The 23,361-nt window shown below is 44.9% G+C and overlaps 1 protein-coding gene across 1 annotated transcript in view; it reads right to left on the bottom strand.

Annotated features, from left to right (window-relative positions):
* Positions 1-23,361, bottom strand: part of CASQ1 (calsequestrin 1) — a 142,507-nt gene that overhangs the window by 29,909 nt on the left and 89,237 nt on the right. Inside the window, exon 6 of the mRNA XM_085637737.1 lies at positions 22,703-22,833. Coding sequence (XP_085493863.1) covers positions 22,703-22,833 — 131 coding nt within the window. The remainder of the gene's footprint in view (positions 1-22,702; positions 22,834-23,361) is intronic.

The following is a 23,361-nucleotide window of genomic DNA, read 5'->3' as shown; positions in this document are numbered from 1 at the left end:
AGCAAAATTATTAATGATAGGAATAATAATAATGGCTTTAGTTCTAAGATTTAACCTACCGACTAGATGTTTCACCAGTGTTTCATATCAACAGAAGTTTGAACCTAAGTAAGTTAATCAAAGTGCTTGAAAGATAAAGAGGCTTACTCCAGCTCTCATGCTTTTATAGCATTGAGCTGGTGGTTATGTCTAGGATCTCCCAATCACATAAAGATTTTCTAAAGGACTAGGCCAGTCCCACCACTGCACACTGGCGTAACGAAAAATGAGGGAGCCTCCCTGCACGGTACGTAGAGGGGCCTCCTCCGGGCTCAATCAGGAGCTCTCCGGCCAGAGTGAAGTGCCGAGGGGGCCCCTTGGAGCTTGGGGCCCCCGGCACCGCGGGGGCTGCTGGGGCCTGTGTTACGCCCCTGCCACTGCAGTAATGGCTATTAGACAACATTTGTACACCACAGTAGACCTCATTTATGGTTTGAAAGTTGATCTCAGGGAATGGCCTGCTACTGGTGGTTTTGTTGTATGGCCATAACAGTACAGCAGGAAATGGATGCCTCAGCAGACAACAGAATGTGGTACTTGCATAGAAGTTCATTAGATCCGGGGTCAGCACAAGCCCTCACATTCCTAGCAGAAGACTACTTTCTGTTTTCAAAGTTCTGCAGCCTGTCTGGTACAGTTTATCAGCCTGTGTAGGTGATGCACGTTTGCCAGAACTGAATGCCTTGGTTTGCTGTGATATTGTTGTGGCCTGGTTGACATTCTCGTTTGTTCTGCAGAAAGAATGCCCTAAAGTGTGGGGATCTTTCTGCAGACCAAAACAATAGTCCCCCCACACAGCGAGATTTCTTCCTACGCATGACAGATAATTTAGTGATTATCCTGCCATGGACTTCCATGCTGAGTGTGGCTGTCTCCGGCAAGGAAAATGGTGGCAGATGCCCCGCAAATTGGGACGGACTTCCACCCCTTGGTGGTCAAGTGGTGGATGGTCCCCCAGCTTAAGGACCACCGTTAGAAGCCTGCCATTTTTCCAAACTCTAAATGTGGTGTTGTTCCACAGATTTGGATGCCCCACACTGCTGATTTGTGACTTGTGGCCTGGCTCCTACTGTGCCAACACAACTAAGGTTTTTCTAACTCTGCAATCTAATTGCGAGGTAGATGCTTGAGCAGGTACAGAGACAGCTGCTTGTCTGCTTCAGTGCCTTTGTCACTAAGCATGTCTGTGCTAGTCGCATTGTTTGCTTCACCAAGGAGCCTTTTCCTCTTTTGATTCTCGCAAGATACAAGACGGAACTTATTTGCAAATGAGGCATGCGACCAGAACACAAGAGCCGGTATGAGTGAAGGTCTTATCTTGGAGGTGAGGTAGGTAGGGAACTGGGCCCACCAACACACCATTACCTACTGATGCCAATCCCACAAGTTGTATGATTTTCATTTCGTAATGTTCCTACGGCATAGTGTTGTTGGTCTGGTACAACATTACCGTCTCAGAGTCGAAGTTCTGAACCCTCAGATCTGTATTGATCATCTTATAGAGCACTTGTGAGAGGTTGGGAGACGCGACATTCCCCACCTGCGAATAACATAGGCAGGAACTGCCTCAATTCTTATGGGCACTGGCTCCCTGGTAACAACAGTCTAGCACTTAGCAAGGTGCCGCCAAAGAAGGACGCTGAAGCTCGAAATGCGTAAGCGGGAACAATATTTTTAGCCTGTGTGAAGGATGCTGTGAAAATTCATATACAATTTACAGGTTCCCAAATGTGTGGCTTCTCTTCCGATATGTAGATGTGCTCTCACACAAAGAAAAATTATGAATAGCAGAATGTCAAAACCATCAACACATTCAAAAAAATATATCAATTTTTTTTTCCAAATGACGCGTCTTACGTTCTAAGATTTAGTTCCTGCACGAAAGGGAGTGTGACCAAGCACTTTTGTTTGGTTGATATTATATGAAAAGCTGTACAGAGGTGAAAAATTATAAAAAGATATTTTGGTCAAAACGATAGACTACATAGACAAAGAGGTTATTATAAATGAAGGTTTGCAAAACAACCTTTAGCAAATGATGCTTAGGAAAATGATTTGACCACTGGAAGCCTGGGACCAGTCCTCAAGCCACCAACTGCTGACTGCTGAACAGTGCAAGTCAACATGTTCTGCATAAGTCAAATGAATCCAATTTGACTTATGCTTTCTTTTGGAGTATATTTCATGAGAGCAGGAGATCTCATTCTTAAGTCAAGGCATACTGGGATAATGCACCACAGTAAATGCTATAGAACAGAGACTTCTTTTGCAATAGTTTGAAATATTTTCTCACCTGACCGCCTCATGAAATATCATGGATCATTCCCAGATACATTAGAATTAATGAAACTCTGTCAAAATGTACTATTTCAGGAGTAAAGTTAGTCTACAGTGCAAAATTTTGGGGTGAACCAAAAGGGCATTTTTTAAAATGTCTGTAAATATTTGTATTTGTCTGATAAAGCCATAATTAGAATGTTATGCTCACTTACCTTAGTCCCCGATTCTGAGGCTGAGACTAGATTCTGATCCCAGCGCTAACTTCTGTTTGCACAAAGATCAGAAGTCTAACCCCTGCCGAATTTTGTGCATTGGGTAATATTCCAAAATCAATAATTATCTCATCCAAGCAATTTCCACAGGTCGATTTTAGCGGATCAAATATAGATACTTACAGAGACATGCAGAATTTGGCTCAGTAAGCAACAAAGGGGCTAATTAGGATGCCGGTCGGAAAGCCTCTGACCGCTGGTCGGAGGCATTCCGACCGACATCCCTGGTTGGACTTCCGACCACCGTTTAACAATTCTGGCGGTCGGAATTGAAACTGGCAGGTCAATCCGGTTGACTTCCGATGGGCTCGAGGAGCCCATTGGCCAGTCGGAAGGGCCGCATAAATACCATGAGGAAGGCGTTTCCACCTTCGGGATTATGATGGCACTTTCCGAGAGCAAATCCATGCCGGCCTTTCCGACATGGATTTGCTGTAGTAAAATGCCTTTGGGGGCCCCTAGCAGGGCCCCCTGGCCCTCCGGTTGGAGGCCTGGGGGGGGGCACCTACAGTGCCCCCCTGTAAATCCCTGCACCGTGTGTGGTGCCTGTCACACGGTGCAGGGATTTACACAGGCTCCCATTTCTCTATGCGAGCTTGTGCTACAGCCGGTTTACGACTGCAGCAGAAGCCCCCAACGAGAAATGGGAGTATGCGACCGCACCATGTGCAGTCGCATTGTAATTGCGATGTCGGGACTGCCGACGGGAGATTGTCAGTCCCGAGACCACAACGTGTCAGGCGGCATGAGCCTGCCCAACATCGTAATCATGCCCAAAATGTGCATGTTATGCCCCATTTCCAAGTTCAAAATTAGAATAGGAAGTATTTACCAGTGATAATTTATTACATGAACTCTGAATTTACTGCATCTAGTAAATATCCCAACCCTTTTGAGACATTCATAATCAGCGGCTAGCTTGGCTTTATTCTTATGCTCGACTGGTGAACAAGAGAGGGAGATTTTAGTTTTTTCCTTATCTCTGCGAACTTCACAATTTCACCATGCAGACCAGGAGAGTTCATATAATGGAACTACACTAATGCAGTGAGAAGATGATATTCTGGCATAGTGATGGAATTTTTAGGCACACTTATGGGGTTTGTGTGCACTTTGAGGGGCAATGTTGGTTAGCTGTTGAATTAGTCCGGTAGGGCCCCTTTAGACTGGTGGGATAGTCTGGCAAAATTAAGTTCATTGATGAGCCCAGCTGGTAAAATACTGGCATAATGATGAGATGATCTATAAAAGAAAATGATTAATATGAATCACCATAGAGATTTTCATGCATGGTGATTAAACATTCAAATTAAATAATGGGACATCCTGGAACAATTCTGCCACATTATAGGACATTCTTGAACAATGATGGGCTGTCTGTGACCACTCAGACAGAGAGATGGAATATTCCGGTAGCGAGATTAGATACGGCTGCCATTGTTCTGGCCCATCTAAAGACTGGTCTAGACTAGCCCCAGTACCATGAAGGGATTTTATCAGCGATGGCTCCTCCGCTCCTCCGGAGAAGCATCACCCCTCGGCTCTGCGAGCAGTTTAAAAAAGGAATACTAAAATGATAATGACTAATGGTTTTATCATTCTAGTTTTCCCTCTTCCTAAGGTGCGGGCAGGGTGGGTGGGGCTTGGCTGGCCAGAGCATGGGCCAGGGGGAGGAGTGTTCAGCACCCTATAAAGTGCACAGGACGGTTTGGCCAAACCGTCCTGCACACTTTGCATGTCCCCACCTGGCTGCATTACACAACCTGTTAAGGAACATGCAAAGCCTCCCTGCCCCATCTGCGCACCGAACCACGGCACTCAGACCAATCACAACACTGCTGTAAGGCACCATCGTGATTGACCAGGGGATTCTGGGAAGCTGTGTGCTTCCTGTTGCTGCGCGGAGAAGACAACAGAGGAAAGGTGGTGGCCGGCGGCACCCAGGTAAGACATTTTATTTTATTTTTATTCCCCCTTTCGCGACCCCCACCCTCCGCCCCACCACCCCCATTCAGTAGCAGCCACTGCTGGACTTTATGTTACACTAATGGTATATTCGGATTGGACAGTATTATGATTAGGATAAATAAACATAGAGATGAACCCTAGAGGAGGCAGCATTACCTGCCACTATGTTTGTTGAAATCTGCACACCCATAGCGTTGTGTTTAGCGTAGCATTTGGAGTGCAGTCAAATAGCTGCGTAATCCAAATTCTGATGGTGCATTGAATGCACCACAAGCTGTGTGCTAATCGTCAAATAACAGGGAACGCCAGCCTTGTTGGAGCAGCGCGGTGGTTAATGAAATCGAGTGAAAGAAATTGTGCTGTGTGCATATGTGGTGGCGTTGAAGTGTATCTCCAATTCTCCGTCTTTTACGTTCATGGAAGTCAGGAACAAAAGATCCACCGTAGGGGATGCAGAAGACTGTGAGTTGGAATGGGTAGGGGAACAATAGTGATTCTGAGGCTGATATATGTTAGCATTCATAGATGGATGTTCGTAGACGTTGTAATGAATGCCTTAAATGTGGTTGTTTTGATCCAACCTCGTGAATAAGGATACAAATCACCCTGCCGCAAATAGCATATAGTAGCAGTAGATTTGCATTTTCTGACATCTTTCGAGACCATATTTTAAAAAATCAGTTTTCAGGCATTTTTCAAACAGCTTGTGATTATGTTCTGCAATAGATAGAGGGGTCAAGAAATTCCACCACTTGGGACCCTGGACATCTGGGATATCCTCGGATCTCCAGTGCTTAATTTGTAAGTGGTAGAGCTCTCATCAGGAGGGCACTGCAGCTTGCACCACACATCGCCACCGTCCCCCGCATCCGAAGAGCTACCACCGGTGGCAGATTGTTCTTCCACCTCGCCGCTAAAACCTGGAACACCCTCCCCATCCCCCTACGGCAGACCCAGGACCTACTAACCTTCAGGAGGCTACTCAAGACCTGGCTATTCGAACAGTAGCAGCACCCCTACCCCATTCCCCCCCCCAGTGCCTTGAGACCCTCACGGATAAGCAGTGCGCTTTACAAATGTTCTGATTGATTGACTGATTGCCCCTAACAGTGCTGCCAATGGCAGAATTACTAACCATCACACTATTACAAGTGTGACAATTCAGCCTATTCTAGGCCCCCAAAGCAATAAGAATGGCCTGGGCAGCCGTCAATTGTCATTTATAATGTGTATTGAATTAATAAACAAATGTTGTTCTTATCATCTTTAAATCAGACAGACAGCGCCACCATGTGGCAGACTGTTACAAGCCCCCAGTGTTGACAATTAAGTGCCAATGCTGAGCACTGGAAACCAGTGGCTCAAATTAAGCACTGTGGATCTCAAGCTGTTGAGTGCTCAAGTGCTAAGTTGTTGAACACAGGTTGCTTGTCTACCTGCAATGAGGTGCTTGCACATGTAGGTGTACCCTGGACAGTAGTTCCAAATGACCTTGTGCTGGAGCTGAAGACTCAGTACTGTATTGTTGTATCAATTTGGGTTCAATGGGGTAATTTTACAGCTGTATTAATATATTTTTCCTTTGGGGATTTAGATACATTTTAACTACCAGATTTAGTACCCTTTTCAGCCTTTCAATTAGTTTCTTGGGTAGCCCAGTGTAGATGATGCTACATTGGTCTAGTGATGTAGTAGTGTAGGATCTTTTCAGCATGACCTGGTGACCTATTTGAAGGTGCAGAAGTACGTGTTGAAGTACTGATATCAGAATGTTGACTCAGTTGGTCACTGCTTTGACTTGCGGAGAGAAGGCGAGGCAACCAAGAGGGGTCACTGAGATTCTTGACAAGCCTGATGTAATTGCCAGCACTGAGTACTCAAAAGGCTCCCTAACAGAAATATGACTGCCTTCCGGTCAGTGAGGGCACGGAGAATAGAGGACACTTATACAGCAGGGGCTGAAGAAGCTCAGGTTGCACCCTCAATGATACTGCCTTGTGTTCCATTCATATTAGCGATGAGTGATGGGGCCTTGAACTAACCACTCTTGCTCGCCATTTCACTGAGTTTATAGACATCATTTTAGGTGGGACAGTAATGGGGTACCTAACAAAGATTTATAGGTTTCCCAAGTGCTCGACTTGTGGTTATCTCACCTTCATTACAGTTTGGGAACCACTCAGTTTCTGACTTGAGAGGTGCAGTTAGCTCCATCAGGAAACCCTTTGCTATCATCCGCCCACCGCAGCAAGCCACGACTCTAAAGCATTAGAAGGCCGCCTATCGAGGCTAAGTCTTTGGGTACTGATTTTTTTCTGTTCATGAACGCCATATAAAATCTGACTGAGACGCCATTATACGGTGGCCTGATCAGCATTGCATTTTCATTGAAAGAGTTCCATCTGTGAACGTGGGAACACCCCTCATCAACATGATGAGTCTATTGTATTGACTGGGATATAAGCAGGGGAAGCTCACGAAAGGAGACGAAGCAGCTCAATGTTATAAGTGTTTTTACATTTGATTTTTTTTTTATGTTTTAACTAAATGCCATTTCGCACACTACTTGCGTACTCTAGGCGGCACAAAGGAATCTTGTTTTTTACTATTTTTACTTCCCAAGCTGTGTTCAGAGTCATGAGTGATTGCTAGGGATGCCATTTTTGTTGGCAGTCTAGTCTTCGTCCCGGGCTCTGTACTTAATGAGCATGGGAATGTGGATGCGATGTCTACTGTATTGACTGTGGAACAAGTGGGGAAACTCACACAAAGGAACGAAGTGGCTCAATGTTTTAAGTGTTTTTTATATTTGCAAATTTTTAAATGTTTTAACTGATTGTCATTTTGCAAACTACACAGGCACGCTAGGTGGCAAAAAGGAATCTTGTTTTTTAGTATCTGCACCTCCCAGGCCATGTTCAGAGCCGGAACTGGTTGCCAAGGCCGCCATTTTTGTATTCAGTCTAGTCTTCGCCCCGTGCTTCTTACTTAATGAGCCTGGGAACGCGGACACGCAGCAGGAGCACCATCGGCAGGCCGGAGGCAGGGCAAAGGCAAGTGGGCCTGCGCCCGTCCACGCCAAGACCACGCCATGCCCCAGGAACCCTGGCCAAATCGTGCCCCAAAAGTACTCCAGGGAGCTGCTGCTGCAACTTAACAGGGTTAAGCTTCTGCAATGCAATGTTTCTAATCCTGGTCATGATCAGGATGATATACACTGCATTCATTGTTAGTGGGCCTGCAAGGTGGAACAAAGCCACTCAGGAGGCAAGACTGAGGGTTTTTCATCCCTTTGACCTCCTATTGAGAGTGGTATTAGATTGAAATGCACATTAATAAACATATGCTCTCTTATTAAGCATAAGATCAAATATTTTTCAATCACTTAGAAACTCATGCTCCTGATATGGCTTTTTTAACCGAGACCTGGGCTGACGAACCTCAGACCCAGACCCGGTTGAGACATTACCAGTGGGATATACTATCACAAGGTTAGACCAAGTAGGAAAGCGAGGGGGAGGCCTAGTAGTGCTTGATTGGGACCACCTTAAATTATATGTGAACATGCCACAGTAATAGATAGTGAAGCACTGTTATTTAGTTGTAAGCTATCTAACCAATCAGTTATAACGGATTTCTGATATATATGGCCTCCTGGTCCGAAAACGAGCTTTTTAGAAGGCTTGGGAGATACTCTAGAATCATGTAAGCAGTATGCTAATTTGACTAATTTAGGTGATTTTAACTTTCATCTAGAAGATGTCAATAACAAAGAGTCAGAGCAACTTCTAGATATTTTAAATTATTGTATTCTCTCCCAGCGGGTGATTGCTAATACCCATATAGCCGGTCAGACCCTGGATGGCACTTTTTTCAACAATTCAGGTCTAAAGGTTGAGGATATCTAACCTATTACATGATCTGATCATAAAGCCGTCAATTGTAGCTTAGAGTCTGTCTCGTCTACTAATGATATAAAAAACCTATGTGCAATGTAAAAAAGTTCAAGCCTCGAATACACGTTGCAAAACAGTCCTGGCAGACGTGTTAGACAGATCCTACCCCCGATTTATGAAAGACTCTAACTCAACAGTAGAGACATATTCAAAGTGGTTAAGAGATGCTGTTACCAAACTATAGAAGAAGACCTTCTGATCCCTGATTCTCTCCTCAGCTTAAGGAACTAAAAAAAAATGTAGAAGGCAGGAGAAAGTGTGGAAGAAAAACTACTGGAGGGAAGAAAAGGTTAAATATAGTTAAATGATTCTAGAATATAAAAATCTGATTGTTATCGACAAAACCAAATATTTCTCCCCAAAAAATTTATTTAGCAAAGAACTTTTTTAAAAGTTCAGATTCTTTCCAGTCTGTCTTCAAACTGTACTATGGTCTTCAGTCAGCTATTCTGTGATCAACTGGTAGATTTTTTTAAAAAATAAGGTAGAGCAAATCCATGGCAAACTAAATTTTAATGCTAGGCCTTAAGTTTTGGTCCTGGAATCAATCAGTACAGTTCCTGGTAAAAGTACCTTTGTTAAGTTTCCCTCGCTTATAGAGTAAAGAGTTGCTGAACTCATAGGCCAAACAAAATCTGGGGCCACTTCTGACCTCTGTCCCCTGAATATTGTTCATGAGATTCCTGGGTTGATTACTCCCTTCATTAAATCCAAATGAGGTGGAGAACCATTGTCCTATTCCTCGGTAACCTTTTCAACTAAGATCCTTGTAAAACATATGAATATTGCACTGTCTAAATTCTTGGAAGAGAATGAAATCCTAGATTCAGTGCAATTTGGTTTCAGGCCAAATCACAGCACCCATTCTGCTCTGGTTTTAGCTACTGAGGAGCTGAGGAATGTCCTAGATAATGGAGGTATCTTCTGTGAGGAATTTGTGAATAATCTTTGATCCCAGTTTGTCTTTCAATACACAGATCAACACACTCATCTCTTCCTATTTCTGTTGTGTGAGATCAGCAAGATTCTTCAATTCATCCCTTTTGAGCTCCAAAAATCAGTGGTCACAGGCTTGGTGTTATCAAGACTGGATTATTGTAATGCCTTAAATTTAGGCATTCACCAGCACTCTCTGAAAAAACTCCAAGGCCTACAGAATGCGGCGGCGAGTCTCTTAAAAAGAATTACATACTTCAAGCCAGTGTCTGAGACCTTGCGAGAGCTTCACTAGCTTCATGCGAAGGAAAGAGTCAGGATTAGGGCCTTATGTCTGGCTCATAAAACCCTGTATGGTGATGGCTGAGCATACTTGGAAAAAATACTTTCTTGGCACAGACCTAGAAGGACTTAATGTTCAACTAATTCTAGGAGAGTCAATGTCCGTAAAATCAGAAGAAAGAATTGGGAGGTAGGGGTTTTATTCACTTCACAGCACAACTTTGGAATCACCTACCTGAACACCTGAGAGGTCAGTCTAATTGTTATAGCTTCAGGAGACAGCTTAAAACTTGGTTATTCTCCTGCTTAATATGAACAGATGTAGGCAGTGAGTCTGAGTTTGGGATTGCTCTCTATTCAGTGCAGTAGATATCAGGGCCAAGACGCCATTGGCATGTGCGCGCTTTACAAAGCAAATCAATATCAACATGATGGGAAACATTAAATTCAGTGGGTGGTCGCTGCAAGGCTGATGGAGGTGGGACTATAGCTCGTCTAGCAGTTTCATGGCCTGTCCGCCAAACTTCACATGAGGCCCTATATGTTAATTGTTATCACTCCCATTTTTGTATTCTCAAAGGACATCATGGGGACAACATCCAACAGGGCAATTGACCCACCTGGTGAGTTAATAGACAGAAGCATCCACTGCGTTGATTTGCGTTTGACCACACTGTCCCAGGTTCAAACCCCAACAGGCTCACTCAGCCTTTCACCCGCACGAGGTTTGTAACATGATTAACATTGAGCTATGTAGCAGTAAACAGTATTTCCAAGGACCTATATTTCCTGTAAAATTTAACTGTTATGAGATTAATTAAACAAAGTCAAATTTAAAGTTACATTGCCTTTACCTTGATTTCTCGAAATTTTCAATGATGTGATCCAATTTTTATTTGGTAACCCAAACATATGTGTATATTTTGTTAACTGTTTCATGGACTATGTGGCATATTCCTCTGTTGTCACTGGAACGATTTGCAGGCGTAAGGTTTTGATGTAGTAGTGTCCTAGAAGTGGCGCAGTGAAATCTTGTAGATTTCACTGCATCACTTTTACTAGGCTTTCCTGCGTGGGAATGCACACACTGCATACATAATACCTGACGCAGGTATAATATGGCGCAGGGCTTTACAACGTGACACATCTCCCTAGATGCGTCACATTGTAAATTGGCCGCATTGTTTACGCCGCCCCTACATCACAAAAGTGATGCAACAGTGGTGCAGAAGTGTCACAAGGGGCTTGTAAACCTGCCCCGAAATATCCATTCTACTTTCCAGAAAATCTAGTAACGGTTTGAAATGTACGTAATTGCATCTATATAGCCTTTCATTGACCTGAAGAAGACTAGAAGGGATTCTATACAGAATTCAACCAGGGTATTACCAATATGCTACCACCACATTTATATAAACAGAGTGTACATACAATGTCAAAGGAGGGAAGGGGTACTATGGGTCTCATTTAGCCTTTGGCATATGATGCTCCATTTGCCAGGGTGGAGAAAGGTATTACCTCCACCACCTTGATGGACTACCGTCTGCTAAATTTAGAGATAACCACCAGCTCAGCGGTCATCTCTGTACCTTAAAAGGTAGCGGCATCACAGATGTTATCTCAAGTAACATACATTTTGCAGGACAAACGTCTTCGGATTGGATGGCTGTTCACTACAACTTTGAACTTTTTTGCTTTTGAAAAACAAATTCCCAAAGCATGTGTTTGTTTCTGAAAAACAAAAAACAAATGACCCTCACACCCTGAACTGGCAGTTTTATCTCTGTCTTTTTAATCTCTGACATATTTGGACCCCATTTACTTCCTTTTTACTGACATCTAAAATAAATATGCCTTTAGAAGCTACTGTCATTGAACAAGGTTATACATCTCCTTGAAATTATGATGTTAGTGTAATACATAGGCGCTAATTGCGCTGTTGGTCTGTCTCGGTCCTGGGACCGACCGATCTCTGGTCGGCGATCCCGACCGCCTAATTAGGATGCGACTGAAAAATGTTCAGTTGCATTCCTACATTTCCCTGTCAGAGCATGCATTACTGCCGTAAACCAGGGAGGTGCTGTTCGTTCCTGCAACCCGTGGCAGGCACCACGGGGTGCAGGGATCAGGAGGGAGCACCTATGCCCCCAAACGGGGGAAACTGTGCATCATATTCCCAAGGGCGGAAAGGCCTGCCCTTTGGGACTATGAGCTGGTTCCTACTGGCCGACGGGCTCCGTGAGCCCATAGGAAGCCAGCCGCAATGACCGTCTGGTTTACCTAGGGGCCGATTACGATGCAGCCCAGAAGGCTCCGACCATCAGTAGGAGCCTTTACGGGCCGCATCGTAATCGGCCTCATAGTGTTTTCTTGTATATTATATTAGCTGTTATGATTTTATAGCTGTTTTTTCTGAGGTACATCTCACTTAAATATTTGATCAATCAGTCTTTGACATTGGAGTACTGTATTTTACACCCCACTCTTAATTTCCTTTTCTTCATCTTCTATATAATTTCATCTATTTTTTTTATTCGAAATCGAACTAAAAAGATTAGCTTGCTAATGTAATCATTACATTATAAGAATTTAAGAGACATTATACTTTATATGTATAATTATTTTCATTATTAATATGTTATTTTTTAGAGTTAATTAAGGATGATGGTTTACATAATGTTCTGTATTACTCTGCTTTTGACAAAATATGGTGTTGTTTTGATTTTTCTCATAAAGGATTTTAGAAACCAAGAAACACTATCTTAACCAGTAAACTGGTAAACTAGTAGACTCTTCTCTCTACGCCCAATTGCTCCGATATGTTCATTCTTTGCTCTAACCCACGATGTGCCTCTACCCTTTTCTGTAAGGCCAGTCTATTATACAACGGCACCTCTACTTGCCAACCTATACATGTTGGGTGGTTTTAGAAGCCCAGGATGCCTGGAGCTTTAATACACAGATCAGTGGTTTCTGGACAGAAATGAACAAAGTACATTCTGGGAGGCCCATGAAAATGGACCTCTTCCATTGAGCCTCTCCGTCTGCAAGGACATCAAATGAGGTGTGCCTGATCCATGGAATTAAATTTGGAAAATAAGATAATATGTAGCCATAATGTCCTTCCTTTGTTCTTGTATGTCAGCCATCCCAGCCCTGTGAAGAGCCTTTATTGAATCTCAAGGACTGTGCTAGAATCCAGTAAGGATGTGGCCTAACAGCATGAGCGGTCGACCTCGAAGCTGGGGAACCAGGTTCGAGTCTCGGCAGGGACTCTTAACATCCTGCGATTTTGAGCAAATCACGTAATCCCCCTGTGCCTCACAAAATGAATGTGTCCGTCTATAGCGCAAATGGTGCTCATGTAAAGCGCTCTGATTCCTTCGGGTCGACTTTGTGCTATATAAAAACCTCAAACAAAAAAACAAAAAAAATCAAACTCCTTCTCGTTCTCTAGACCAGCTGTATCTCCTTCATGATTCTGGCAGTCAGTTCACATTCCTCCCATGCCTTTCTTCCCTCCCCAGTTAGTGCTTGGAGGCAACCTAAAAGCAGTCTAAGGATTATACACACAACTAACATGACTTAACACACTGTTATCAAGAGTAAAACTCACCACAAGCTCATGCCGCTGTGTACACAAAGCTAACTTTACCTATCATATTCCTTACTGCGCTAGGATTCTTATAAGTAGCCAGCTCCCTTTGTCTTGCTTCTTGATCAATTTCCCAACATATTTTTCTGGCACTTTTGTCCTGGCTACTTCTCTTGCCCCAATATCCATGTTGCAAACATTTACATCGACTTACCACTACAAAAGTGATATTTTTGCACAGAACATATGATATATAGATCACTACTCCTGAGGCACAGCCGGGAGCGCTTTTTAGAAACTTGTAACTTGTTAATTTTAAAAACTTGTGTGGTGTATACTGTGTCTCTGCCCCCCCCCCTTCCTTCACTTGATCGTGCCTTTGTTGGGCTGATCGCCTCTCTTTGCCCCAAGCAGCAGAGCTAATCGCTGCAGCGGGAACGCCCAGATTCGCCGCCAACAGCCAGTGAGCCGGTCTTGTAGCCACGCCCACTCGCTCGAGGCCACGCCCTCTTTGCCTACTTAAACATGTGCATCTCACGTACGCGCAGCGGACGGGCGCAGCGGGCGCGCCGTCAGCGCGCCGAAGGCGCGCCAAAGGCAAGCCCGTCTGGGCCCGTCCGGGCCCGGACGGACCCAGGCTCAGGGACTCTGCCAGATCCACCTCCCAGTCGTCTGATGTACCTAGCAGACACGCTACTGGAGCTCCGACCCGAAAAAAACCTCGGCTGTCGATATATTCACGATGCAGGTAAACCCTTTATAAGCTGCACGCGTTGCTATCCATCCACTCAGACCACAGCCAACCCCAGGCTACAGCTTGGTCTCCTCAACTGCCGTTCCCTCCCCAAGCATGCTCTTGAAATCAATGAGATGATCCAAGACCAAGGCTTGGATGCATTATTTCTAACAGAAACCTGGCTTTCTGACAGCACCGATGCGGATGCTGTCTCCGCCCTCCCCCCAGGCTATCTCATCCAAACCCTCCATAGACCAAGAGGAAGAGGAGGTGGGTTGGCCATAATCTACCGGGAACATCTCACCTGCAGAACCAGTGACGCCCAAATTGATGACTCCGAAAGCTGTCAATTTTCCCTTCAATCCTCCCCGACGCACTCCCTTTCGGGACTCCTAATCTACCGGCCCCCAGGTACTCTTGGGAAATTTCTCAATGCAGTCACCGAAACGGCTTCTCAACTAGCCGCCTCCGTTTCCAACTTTCTCATCGTTGGCGACCTGAACCTCCACTTTACAGATCCCACTGACCGGTCTGCCTCTGACCTGTTAGCGGACCTTCTGTCACTTAATATCAGGCTGGTCAATAACGAGCCCACCCACGTTAAAGGACACCTGCTAGATCCCGTCTTCACTAATGCCAATATCACCACCAGTCCACCTTTGCCACTGCCATGGACGGATCACCTTTTAGTCCCCATTTCATGGGAGGCCCCCACTGTTACCTCCCAGCCTACGAAAATCAATGTCACTGATAGACGATGGCATAAACTCATACCATCAGAATGGTCGGACATCCTCTCCAACACTATCCCGGCGCTTTCCTCCGACACCATAAAGGCCGATGAACAGTTTCGCTCCTGGATCACTTCCTCTCTGGACACCCTTATCCCCAAAACCGCCACCCTCAGACACAACAAACGCATACCCTCAGCCCCATGGTATACTCCAGAGCTCAAGTCGCTACGGCAGGACTGTAAAAGAGCTGAACGATCATGGAGGAAGGAAAAATCCAACGCTAATAAGGACGCTTACTCCACCTCCTTATCAGCCTACAAATCTTTGATCGACAAGACAAAAAGTCGATTCTTTCAGGAACGAATCGAAAAAGCAGCCTGTTCAAGCAAAGAAACCTATACCATCCTGAAAGAACTTCTTAAGGTCCCCGACCCCGCACCTAGAAATCCCCCAGACCCAAAGGCAGACCAGGAAAAATGTCACCAGCTAGCCAGCTTCTTTCAAGAAAAAATCCCAAAAATTCTTGACTCCATCCCTCCGACTAATCCGAGCGACACTGATGATCCCCCCGACACTGGGATCGGTCCGCGCCTAACCTCCTGGGGACAAATAACCAACGAAGAAGTGGAGAACACGCTCAAATCCATCAAAAGCGGATCCCCTAGGGACCCCGCACCGCTACGAACCCTCAAAGAAGTCGCTCCCATCATCATTCCCCCCCTCACCCATCTGATTAATGCTTCTTTTCAACAGGGAGTCGTCCCCCCTAGTTGGAAAGCGGCAGTCGTTAAGGCGTTGCTAAAAAAACCCTCCTTGGACCCAGCTGAACTGGCCAACTACCGACCAATATCCCTCCTCCCCGGGACCAGCAAAGTCGCCGAGAAACTGGTGAATAAGAAACTCTCCCAGTTTCTTGAATCCAATAATCTGCTAAAAAATTCGCAGACAGGCTTCCGCCCAGGACAGGGCACCGACATCGCCCTCCTGGCAGCAGTGGAGGAGGCCAGAGCGCTCTTGGACGAGGAAGGATCAGTGGCAGTGATCCTCCTCGACCTGAGCGCGGCCTTCGACACCGTCAACCACCAACTCCTGGTCAAACGGCTCAAGAAGGTAGGAGTAGAAGGCACCGCTCTATCCTGGCTTTCCTCCTTTCTGGCCCAACGTTCCTTCCAGATATGGGAGAATAACACCCGCTCCTCCGACACACCCCTCCAATGTGGCGTGCCTCAGGGCTCCTCCCTGAGCCCCACATTGTTTAACATCTATATGTCCCCATTGGAGGAGGTTGTCACCCCGTTCGGAGTGAGCATTGTCAGTTATGCGGATGACACACAACTAGTTGTCTCCCTTTCCCACCCTAGTCAACAGCCTGCGGACCTATTTAACTGCTTGATGCAGATCCAAGGGTGGATGAATAACTCAGCCTTAAAGCTGAATGGTTCTAAAACTGACATTCTCCTTTTGGGTCAGAAAGGACTCACCTTCGCTTTGAACATCTGGCCACCCTGTTTGGGACCCCCCCCCTGCCCCCAAACAGGAAGTAAAAAGCCTGGGAGTATGGATTGAAACAGACCTTTTATTCTCCACGCAGGCCAAAAAAGTAGCAGGCATCTGCTTCGGGCTACTCAAATCGATGAGAAAGATCCTGCCCCTTCTTCCACCCACATCGCAAAGACTTCTCATCCAAGGCCTCATACTGTCCAGGCTTGACTATAGCAACGCTATATACCTGGGCGCACCCGAAGCAACCCTAAACAAACTACAGAAAATCCAAAATGCTGCCGCCCGGATCCTCACGCACACCCCTGCCAGAGCTTCAGCCAAACCTGCTCTGAAGCTCCTTCACTGGCTTCCAGTAAGGGAACGAGTAATATTCAAAGCCTTAAGCCTGGCCCATAGACTACTGCAGAATCAGGGCCCCCCCATTCTGAGGAAATTTATACAACCGTATAAAGCCCCTAGATCCCTCCGATCGGACAAGGAGTCCCTCATCATCTTGCCGAGATTCAAGAAAGCCCGCACGGGTGGAAGGCGCTTCTCGATCCACACAGCTCGCCTATGGAACGCTCTCCCCCGAGACCTGAGGAAAGAACCTAACTACCTGCGATTCAGGAAACGACTCAAAACACACTTGTTCCCTTAATTTTTTTAACCACATCTGTTTAAAATTGCTGTCCCCCCCCCCTTTTTCTCACCCCGGACCCCACAGGTGTAGGGATCCTTAGCGCTGGGATACCTCAGGGTGACTACGCGCTCTATAAAAATTTCTAATAATAATCTAATAATAATAATATAACGTATGACACTTGTCAATCAGTGTAACTGCCAGTGCCAAACTGACCCACACGGAAGTAATCTGGGCGCTGAATTGATACAAAGAAATTATTTTGCTGCTTTGTAGGCGCGGATTCAGAATGTCTATCCACTGGGCACAAATCTTGCTACGAATGTTGTTTATATTACCATGAAAATTAGCAATTGGTGTCCGGTTTTGAGTATGGTCATTTAAGATAAGTCTCACACCAGGCACATGACAACCTGCAACAGGGTCAAACTGGGACAGAAAATGGGAAACAACCTTTACAACACAGTCATTACGTCGCACTACCTTTACAACTCAGTCATTACAACGCAACATCCTTTACATCGCATGCCATTACAACGCAGCCATTACATCGCATGTCACTACAACGCATGTCATTACAACGCATGTCACTACAACGCATACCATTACAACTCATACCATTACAACGCATAGTTTTTACCCTTACACTATCCAACATTTACCCTACTGTTGCACTCACTGGAGTGGGAATAGTAATTTTTACCCCTACACTATCCAATACTTACCCTACTGTTGCACTCACTGGAGTGGGAATAGTAATTTTTACTTCTTCGATATCCAACACTTACCCTACTGCTGCACTCACTGGAGTGGGAATTGTAATTTTTACTTCTTCGATATCCAACACTTACCCTACTGCTGCACTCACTGGAGTGGGAATAGTAATTTTTGCCCCTACACTATCCAACACTTACCTTAAATGCTATGTAATTGTATGCGTTGTAATGGTATGCGTTGTAAAGGTATAATATGATGTAATGGAATGCGTTGTAAATGTAGTTTCTAAAAATGCGTTGTGATGGCATGGAATGTAAAATCATGCGTTGTAATTGATGTTGCAATATAAAAACTGAGTTGTAAAGGCATGCTTTGTAAATGTTTGTGTTGTAACGTCATACATTCCAAAAAACAGGCCCAGGCACCTAAATAAAAGTGCACTCATTGAATTAGATAGTGGTATTTCGACGAAATATCGGAGAAAAAATTTAGCGGGGACAAAATATCGCGCCAAGAATACTGAGGACAGATACATTATGATGGTAAGTTTATATAGGTAAGCAAAGTTTTACTATATGTAAGTACACATATGTACCTTGCAAATACATATATATATATATATATATTCAATGTATGTAGATGTGGAGTTAATAATAGTCAATTTGTCTATTTGCACTTACCTTCTCGATAATGGGCCCTCGATATTTTTAACAAAGTATTCTGTCCACACAACGTGTTTGGTTGCGATATTCTGCCGGTGATCCTTACAATGTATGGAAGTCTACATGGATTTAAGCTTGCTGCAGGCAATGTTTATTTTAATATCAGGGAAATGAACCGTAAAACCCAGCTTAGCAGACCATAAAACAGGCCCACGAATAGGACAAGATTCCGGCCCATACAGTGGCCAATCGGACCAGCCCGTCGGGCACTGCATGATTGCCCTATATGCCAGTCTGACCCACACTAGCAAGTTGCCTGAGGCCACCCATCACTTTCTGCATATATTGCCCAAGAATCATCTACAGTCAACAATGACACCCCTGGATGTTTGCCATGGAATATTAAATCCAAATGGAAGTCTCTGTGGCAAACCTCACAATTTTTGTCATCTTGCTATATTATGTCTTGTAATACAGTCTGAAAATTGCAGCAATTTCGTTTCTTGGTGGATAAGAGAAGTGATTACTCAGCGAGGACAGGCTGTCCTGGTCTTTGATTGTTGAGGGTGATGTGAGTTGGCGAGCTTTAAGGACAATACATGCCAAAGTCTCAGCGAATGAGAAATTGGGGGTCCATCTGCATCATAATATACCTCCACCATCCTGAGGGGTCCACCGGAAGCCCTCCTGTCGGCCACGGCAGATTCACAGACCTCCTGTTTTTGCACAAAATGTTGGCTGCCTTTAAGAATGCCAATGAAAATTAACAGAAGTAAATAGCAAGAGAGATACAGGGAGAGCATTTTCGGAATATAATATGTTGGGCCAATTGGATGTCACGTTTCTATGGCAGCAGGATTTTTCTCGTTGCTACCATAGAAACAGAACAGTTGGAGGCAGATGTCAGGTTTGAGAAGGTTTTTGCCTTTGCAGTTTTAGTCAAAGACACCCAGCTGGGGACTGCTGTGGTGGTCTTCATCTCCGACCCTCATCTTCACCATCATCTTCATCGCCTCTGTGAAATCTTGTCCCAAGTTCCACCAGTTTCTATGTGCAGCCCTGACCTGGCTGGTTTCGGTTTAGTGGGTCTGACTTGCACCACCAACATTGTGTAAAGATGCTTGGTGCTGAAAGGGCTGCGGAAAAGATGACGAATATTGTTTGGAAAACACCTGATTTTGTGCATTTCAAAACTCTTGAAATTAACTAATGTAGCCAAGGATCTTCCGTCCTGCAAACGATACATACTTTAGGGTTGCCCGCTCCCGCGGTAGATATGGGTCCTTGGACCGCTAGGAATGCTGGGGCTAGTGTCTTGAGTGAACTGCAGTCTGCAGCCAGATTACTCGAATTTAGTAGATGGCACTTGTTTCTGGACAATTTCTGAGCAAGCTGAAGGTGACTGGACCTGTGTGCAATACCATGATCGAACTGAACGAATTGCGCATCGAGTAAATGATTTCAACATCAGTTGCGGCAGGTCCCAAGAACCAGTAGGCGGGAGAATAATTTTTTTTAAATCACTTACCTGTCGGCCGGCGGCTGGCCGGCCACCGCCTCTTTTCAGTCCTCTTCCTGGCTTCTGCTGGAACAGGAACATGATAGGCTCCCCTGAGCCAATCACAACGTTGCAATGAAACTTTGTAATTGGTAAGCACCCAGGCTCCCCAAAGCCAATCACAAGGCTGCAATGCAACGCTGTGATAGGTCTTAGCGCGCGGTTTGGCGCTCAGATGAGGAATGGAAGCCTGGGCATGTTCTCCACTAAGGCTGTAATGCAGTCTGGGTGCAGAACATGCTAAGTGCGCATGAGTGTTGGGCCGGCCAAACATTCTCACGCATTTAGGATGGTATCGCCACTCCTCCCCCCTGCGCAGCCCAGCCCCGCCCCACAAAACTGACCCAGCACAGAAAAATAAAATAATACCATTGCGTTATTATAATTTTATTTTCCCTTTTTTGCCGTGCTGAAAGGCAGTGGGGTGACGCCCCTGTACAACATTTGTCCATCTCAACGTTGTGCTGTGAAAAATCCAGCATGAGCCATGCCTCTGGCAACTCCAGTTGCTTCTCTGGCACAAGAATGACGGCAATGGACTCCCATCTCTTTGTTGTACATTTATATAGCACGTACAACCCTGATGAGGCTTTGAAGCACTTTGTCGAGGGGTAGCACACTACTCCCTGGAGACCAGAGTTACTGCCTAGGGCTCATTGATAGTGTTGCACTTGGGGGTATATTATGCAGAATTATTATAGTTGCTATGCTGGGTATTTTCATGCTGTTTCTGTGTTAAAGGAAAGTTGGGGCCTGATTTTGATGTTGCCGGATGGGTTGCTCCATCACGACATTGAGGGATATCCCGCCCGCCGGAATATAAATCCCATAGGATATAATGGGAATTCTATTTCGGCGGACCAGATGTCCGTCACCATTGTGACGGAGTAACGCGTCCGCCTACATCTAAACCAGGCCCTTAGTTGTTCATTGTTGTGGCTGCAGAAGCTCCAGTCATGTATAGATAGACACGTGGGGATGGTGGGCATGTTGTATAGAATTGTTTGTTTATCCTAGTTTATCCTGTTTGATGATGAAATTCATTTTTATTTCTACTCGCAGATTTCTTACATGTGAACTCACCGATTTGCCTTTAACCGTATGATCTTTTAATCATTACAACATTTCCCGTTTTATCCAATGTATTTCCTCTACCATAATTCAGAGTCTGAGTACACTTCCTTATTTGTTTCCTTGGGTCATGTGAACAGCCATAGGAAGAAGCACGAAGTGACATGTTATGAGCTAACTTCTCACTATTGGGTATTTTTGGAAAAGCGAGCTATTTGCCAACACTAATTACCAGTATTTTGTCCGGAAACATGATTTTAGACTGTGTTAAATTTACCCAGGTGTAGTGTTGGAGTTGCGTTTTCTTAGCGCCATGAAGCATTGCATAAGTGCGATTTACAAATAAAGACAACATACCACATGTGGGAGGTGGGAATTGTCAAGAAGATGCTCAAAGACTGCCTGCATCTTTGTATTCAGGACCAATCCAGCCCTTGGCCATACCCAATATTACCTTCGATACCAGTTGAATGGACGTCCCCTTTTTCCAAACAGATACAGGCCGAAACATAAACCGCAAAACTTGCGCTGTAAAAGTGGTAGGCTTTTAAATGGAGGAAAACAGAAGCGCAATATTTTAAATGGCAATCGTCTTTGCTTGTTTGTGACTCACAAAGCCAAGATTGTGATTCCTTGTAAGTAGCAAGAAAACAATTGCACCTTTAAGGGCGAAACACGTGCCACTGTAGCCTCTGCAAGGCAGGTGGGTCCCAGTGGCGTAACAAAACTTGAGGGGCACCCCTACAAGGTACATGGAGGGACCCCCTCCGGATTCAATCAGGAGCTCTCTGGCCAGGGTACTGTGCTGAGGGAGCCCCCTGAGCTTGGGGGCAGGGGCTGCAGGGGGCTGTGTTACACCACTGGTGGGCCCCTAACCAGTCAGTAGGCCCACAGGCCTACAGAGGGGCTCTGTACAGCCCAAGACCCATGTATTTGTGAGTTATGAGAGATTCAGGGGCCCCACGTCACATTTGGGTTATGCCACTGGGCACCATGGGGGTGGTCCTTTCTCCTTTCAGTCTGAGAAATCTGTCAATAAATTGCAGTCCTTCACAAAGGCTACGGGATGCCACTTTTACCAAGTGCCCGCCCATTTGCCAATACAGTTTTGAACCCTTGTCACTTTCAAGGCAACAAAGGTCTTTCGAAAGCAAAAATGGAGGTCTGATGCCCCTTGCAGGCCTCCGTCTCTACGTTCCCTACAAGTCACAACGACACCAGAAAGCATCCTGGCTCATGAAGGAGACGGGATTTCTGCCAATCACTGTAGCCGGCCTATTTGCACCGTTCCTGATGGATGCATTCAGCAATTCAAAAAGCATTGTCCTGTTTAAATTAGAAACACTATGCCAAAAAGCACCTCGCCTGTTGCCTTTTGTACTGTTATTAATTTTCAGAGTAGTTTTGCTCTTTAGAAAACAGAGACATCAAAAATGATCCTTTTAACAAAAATCTACAAAAAGACACATTTTGTAATTTCAGATGTACTCGTTTTGTGAAAGGAGTTTAGATCTATGCATTAAAGAGTCAAAGCAGATGTATAAGAAGGCATTCAGATGATCCAATGAGTTCTTCACTAGTGGTTGAGGGATGGAATAAGCAAACACCAAACAAGGATTATAATAGGGTAATTGTAAAAATAATATGAAATCTTGTTGTCTTTGGTGGGTACCAAATGTAATTAGAGTCTGTTCTCTAAAATCAGATCCTATGTTAACCATCAGCCCAGCATTCTCCATGAACCCCTTTAATCTGTCAGTATCTTCTCTACCTCTTGTGCAGCTCCAGGAAGTCCACAATCTCCTCTTCACTGTTGGGCTTGTTGGGAATGGTGATGGGCTCATCATGGAAGGGTTCGTAGTAGTCAATCTCATTGATCTTCAGGGACAGCTTCTTGGCAACCTACAGCGGGGTTCAAGAGGAGAGAAGCAGAGAAATGCAGAGAAATGATGAGGACTCAAAGGATGTTCACACATGACCTGATGCAGGCTCGAATTTACTAACATGTGCTCATGCCGCCTGAAAATCTCCAAGACTTCGTTTTTGCACGCTAAGTGTTAAAGTACGAAGCAAAAGTGCATCAGTGGCTTTTTGCATGACATTTGTACTCGAAAAATAATATCAAATACAAACATATATACAGCAAACACATCCCATTAATTGCATAATGCATGTCACTGCATGGAATTTTCATGTAGTCCGCTACCGAAAATTAAGTGATTTTTACTTAGCCCATTGTTTGTGCCTGAATTAATTTGGTGCTAGGATTTTACACAGATCCAGGGCAAGCTAGATTAGCATATCTGTCTTTGGATGGATTCCTAGCAGTGTTTGCTCTGTTTCCACGCTGTTTCACTTTCTTTGCATACATTCACGGAACATAGCTGCTTCGTGATATGGTTGCGTCAACGTTTCGGTCCGAAAACCCCT

Source organism: Triturus cristatus, chromosome 12 (assembly GCF_964204655.1).
Source record: "Triturus cristatus chromosome 12, aTriCri1.1, whole genome shotgun sequence".
In the NCBI taxonomy this organism is placed as follows: Eukaryota; Metazoa; Chordata; class Amphibia; order Caudata; family Salamandridae; genus Triturus; species Triturus cristatus.
Note: the sequence above shows the minus strand (reverse complement) of the source record. Positions and strands in the feature narration are given on the sequence as shown.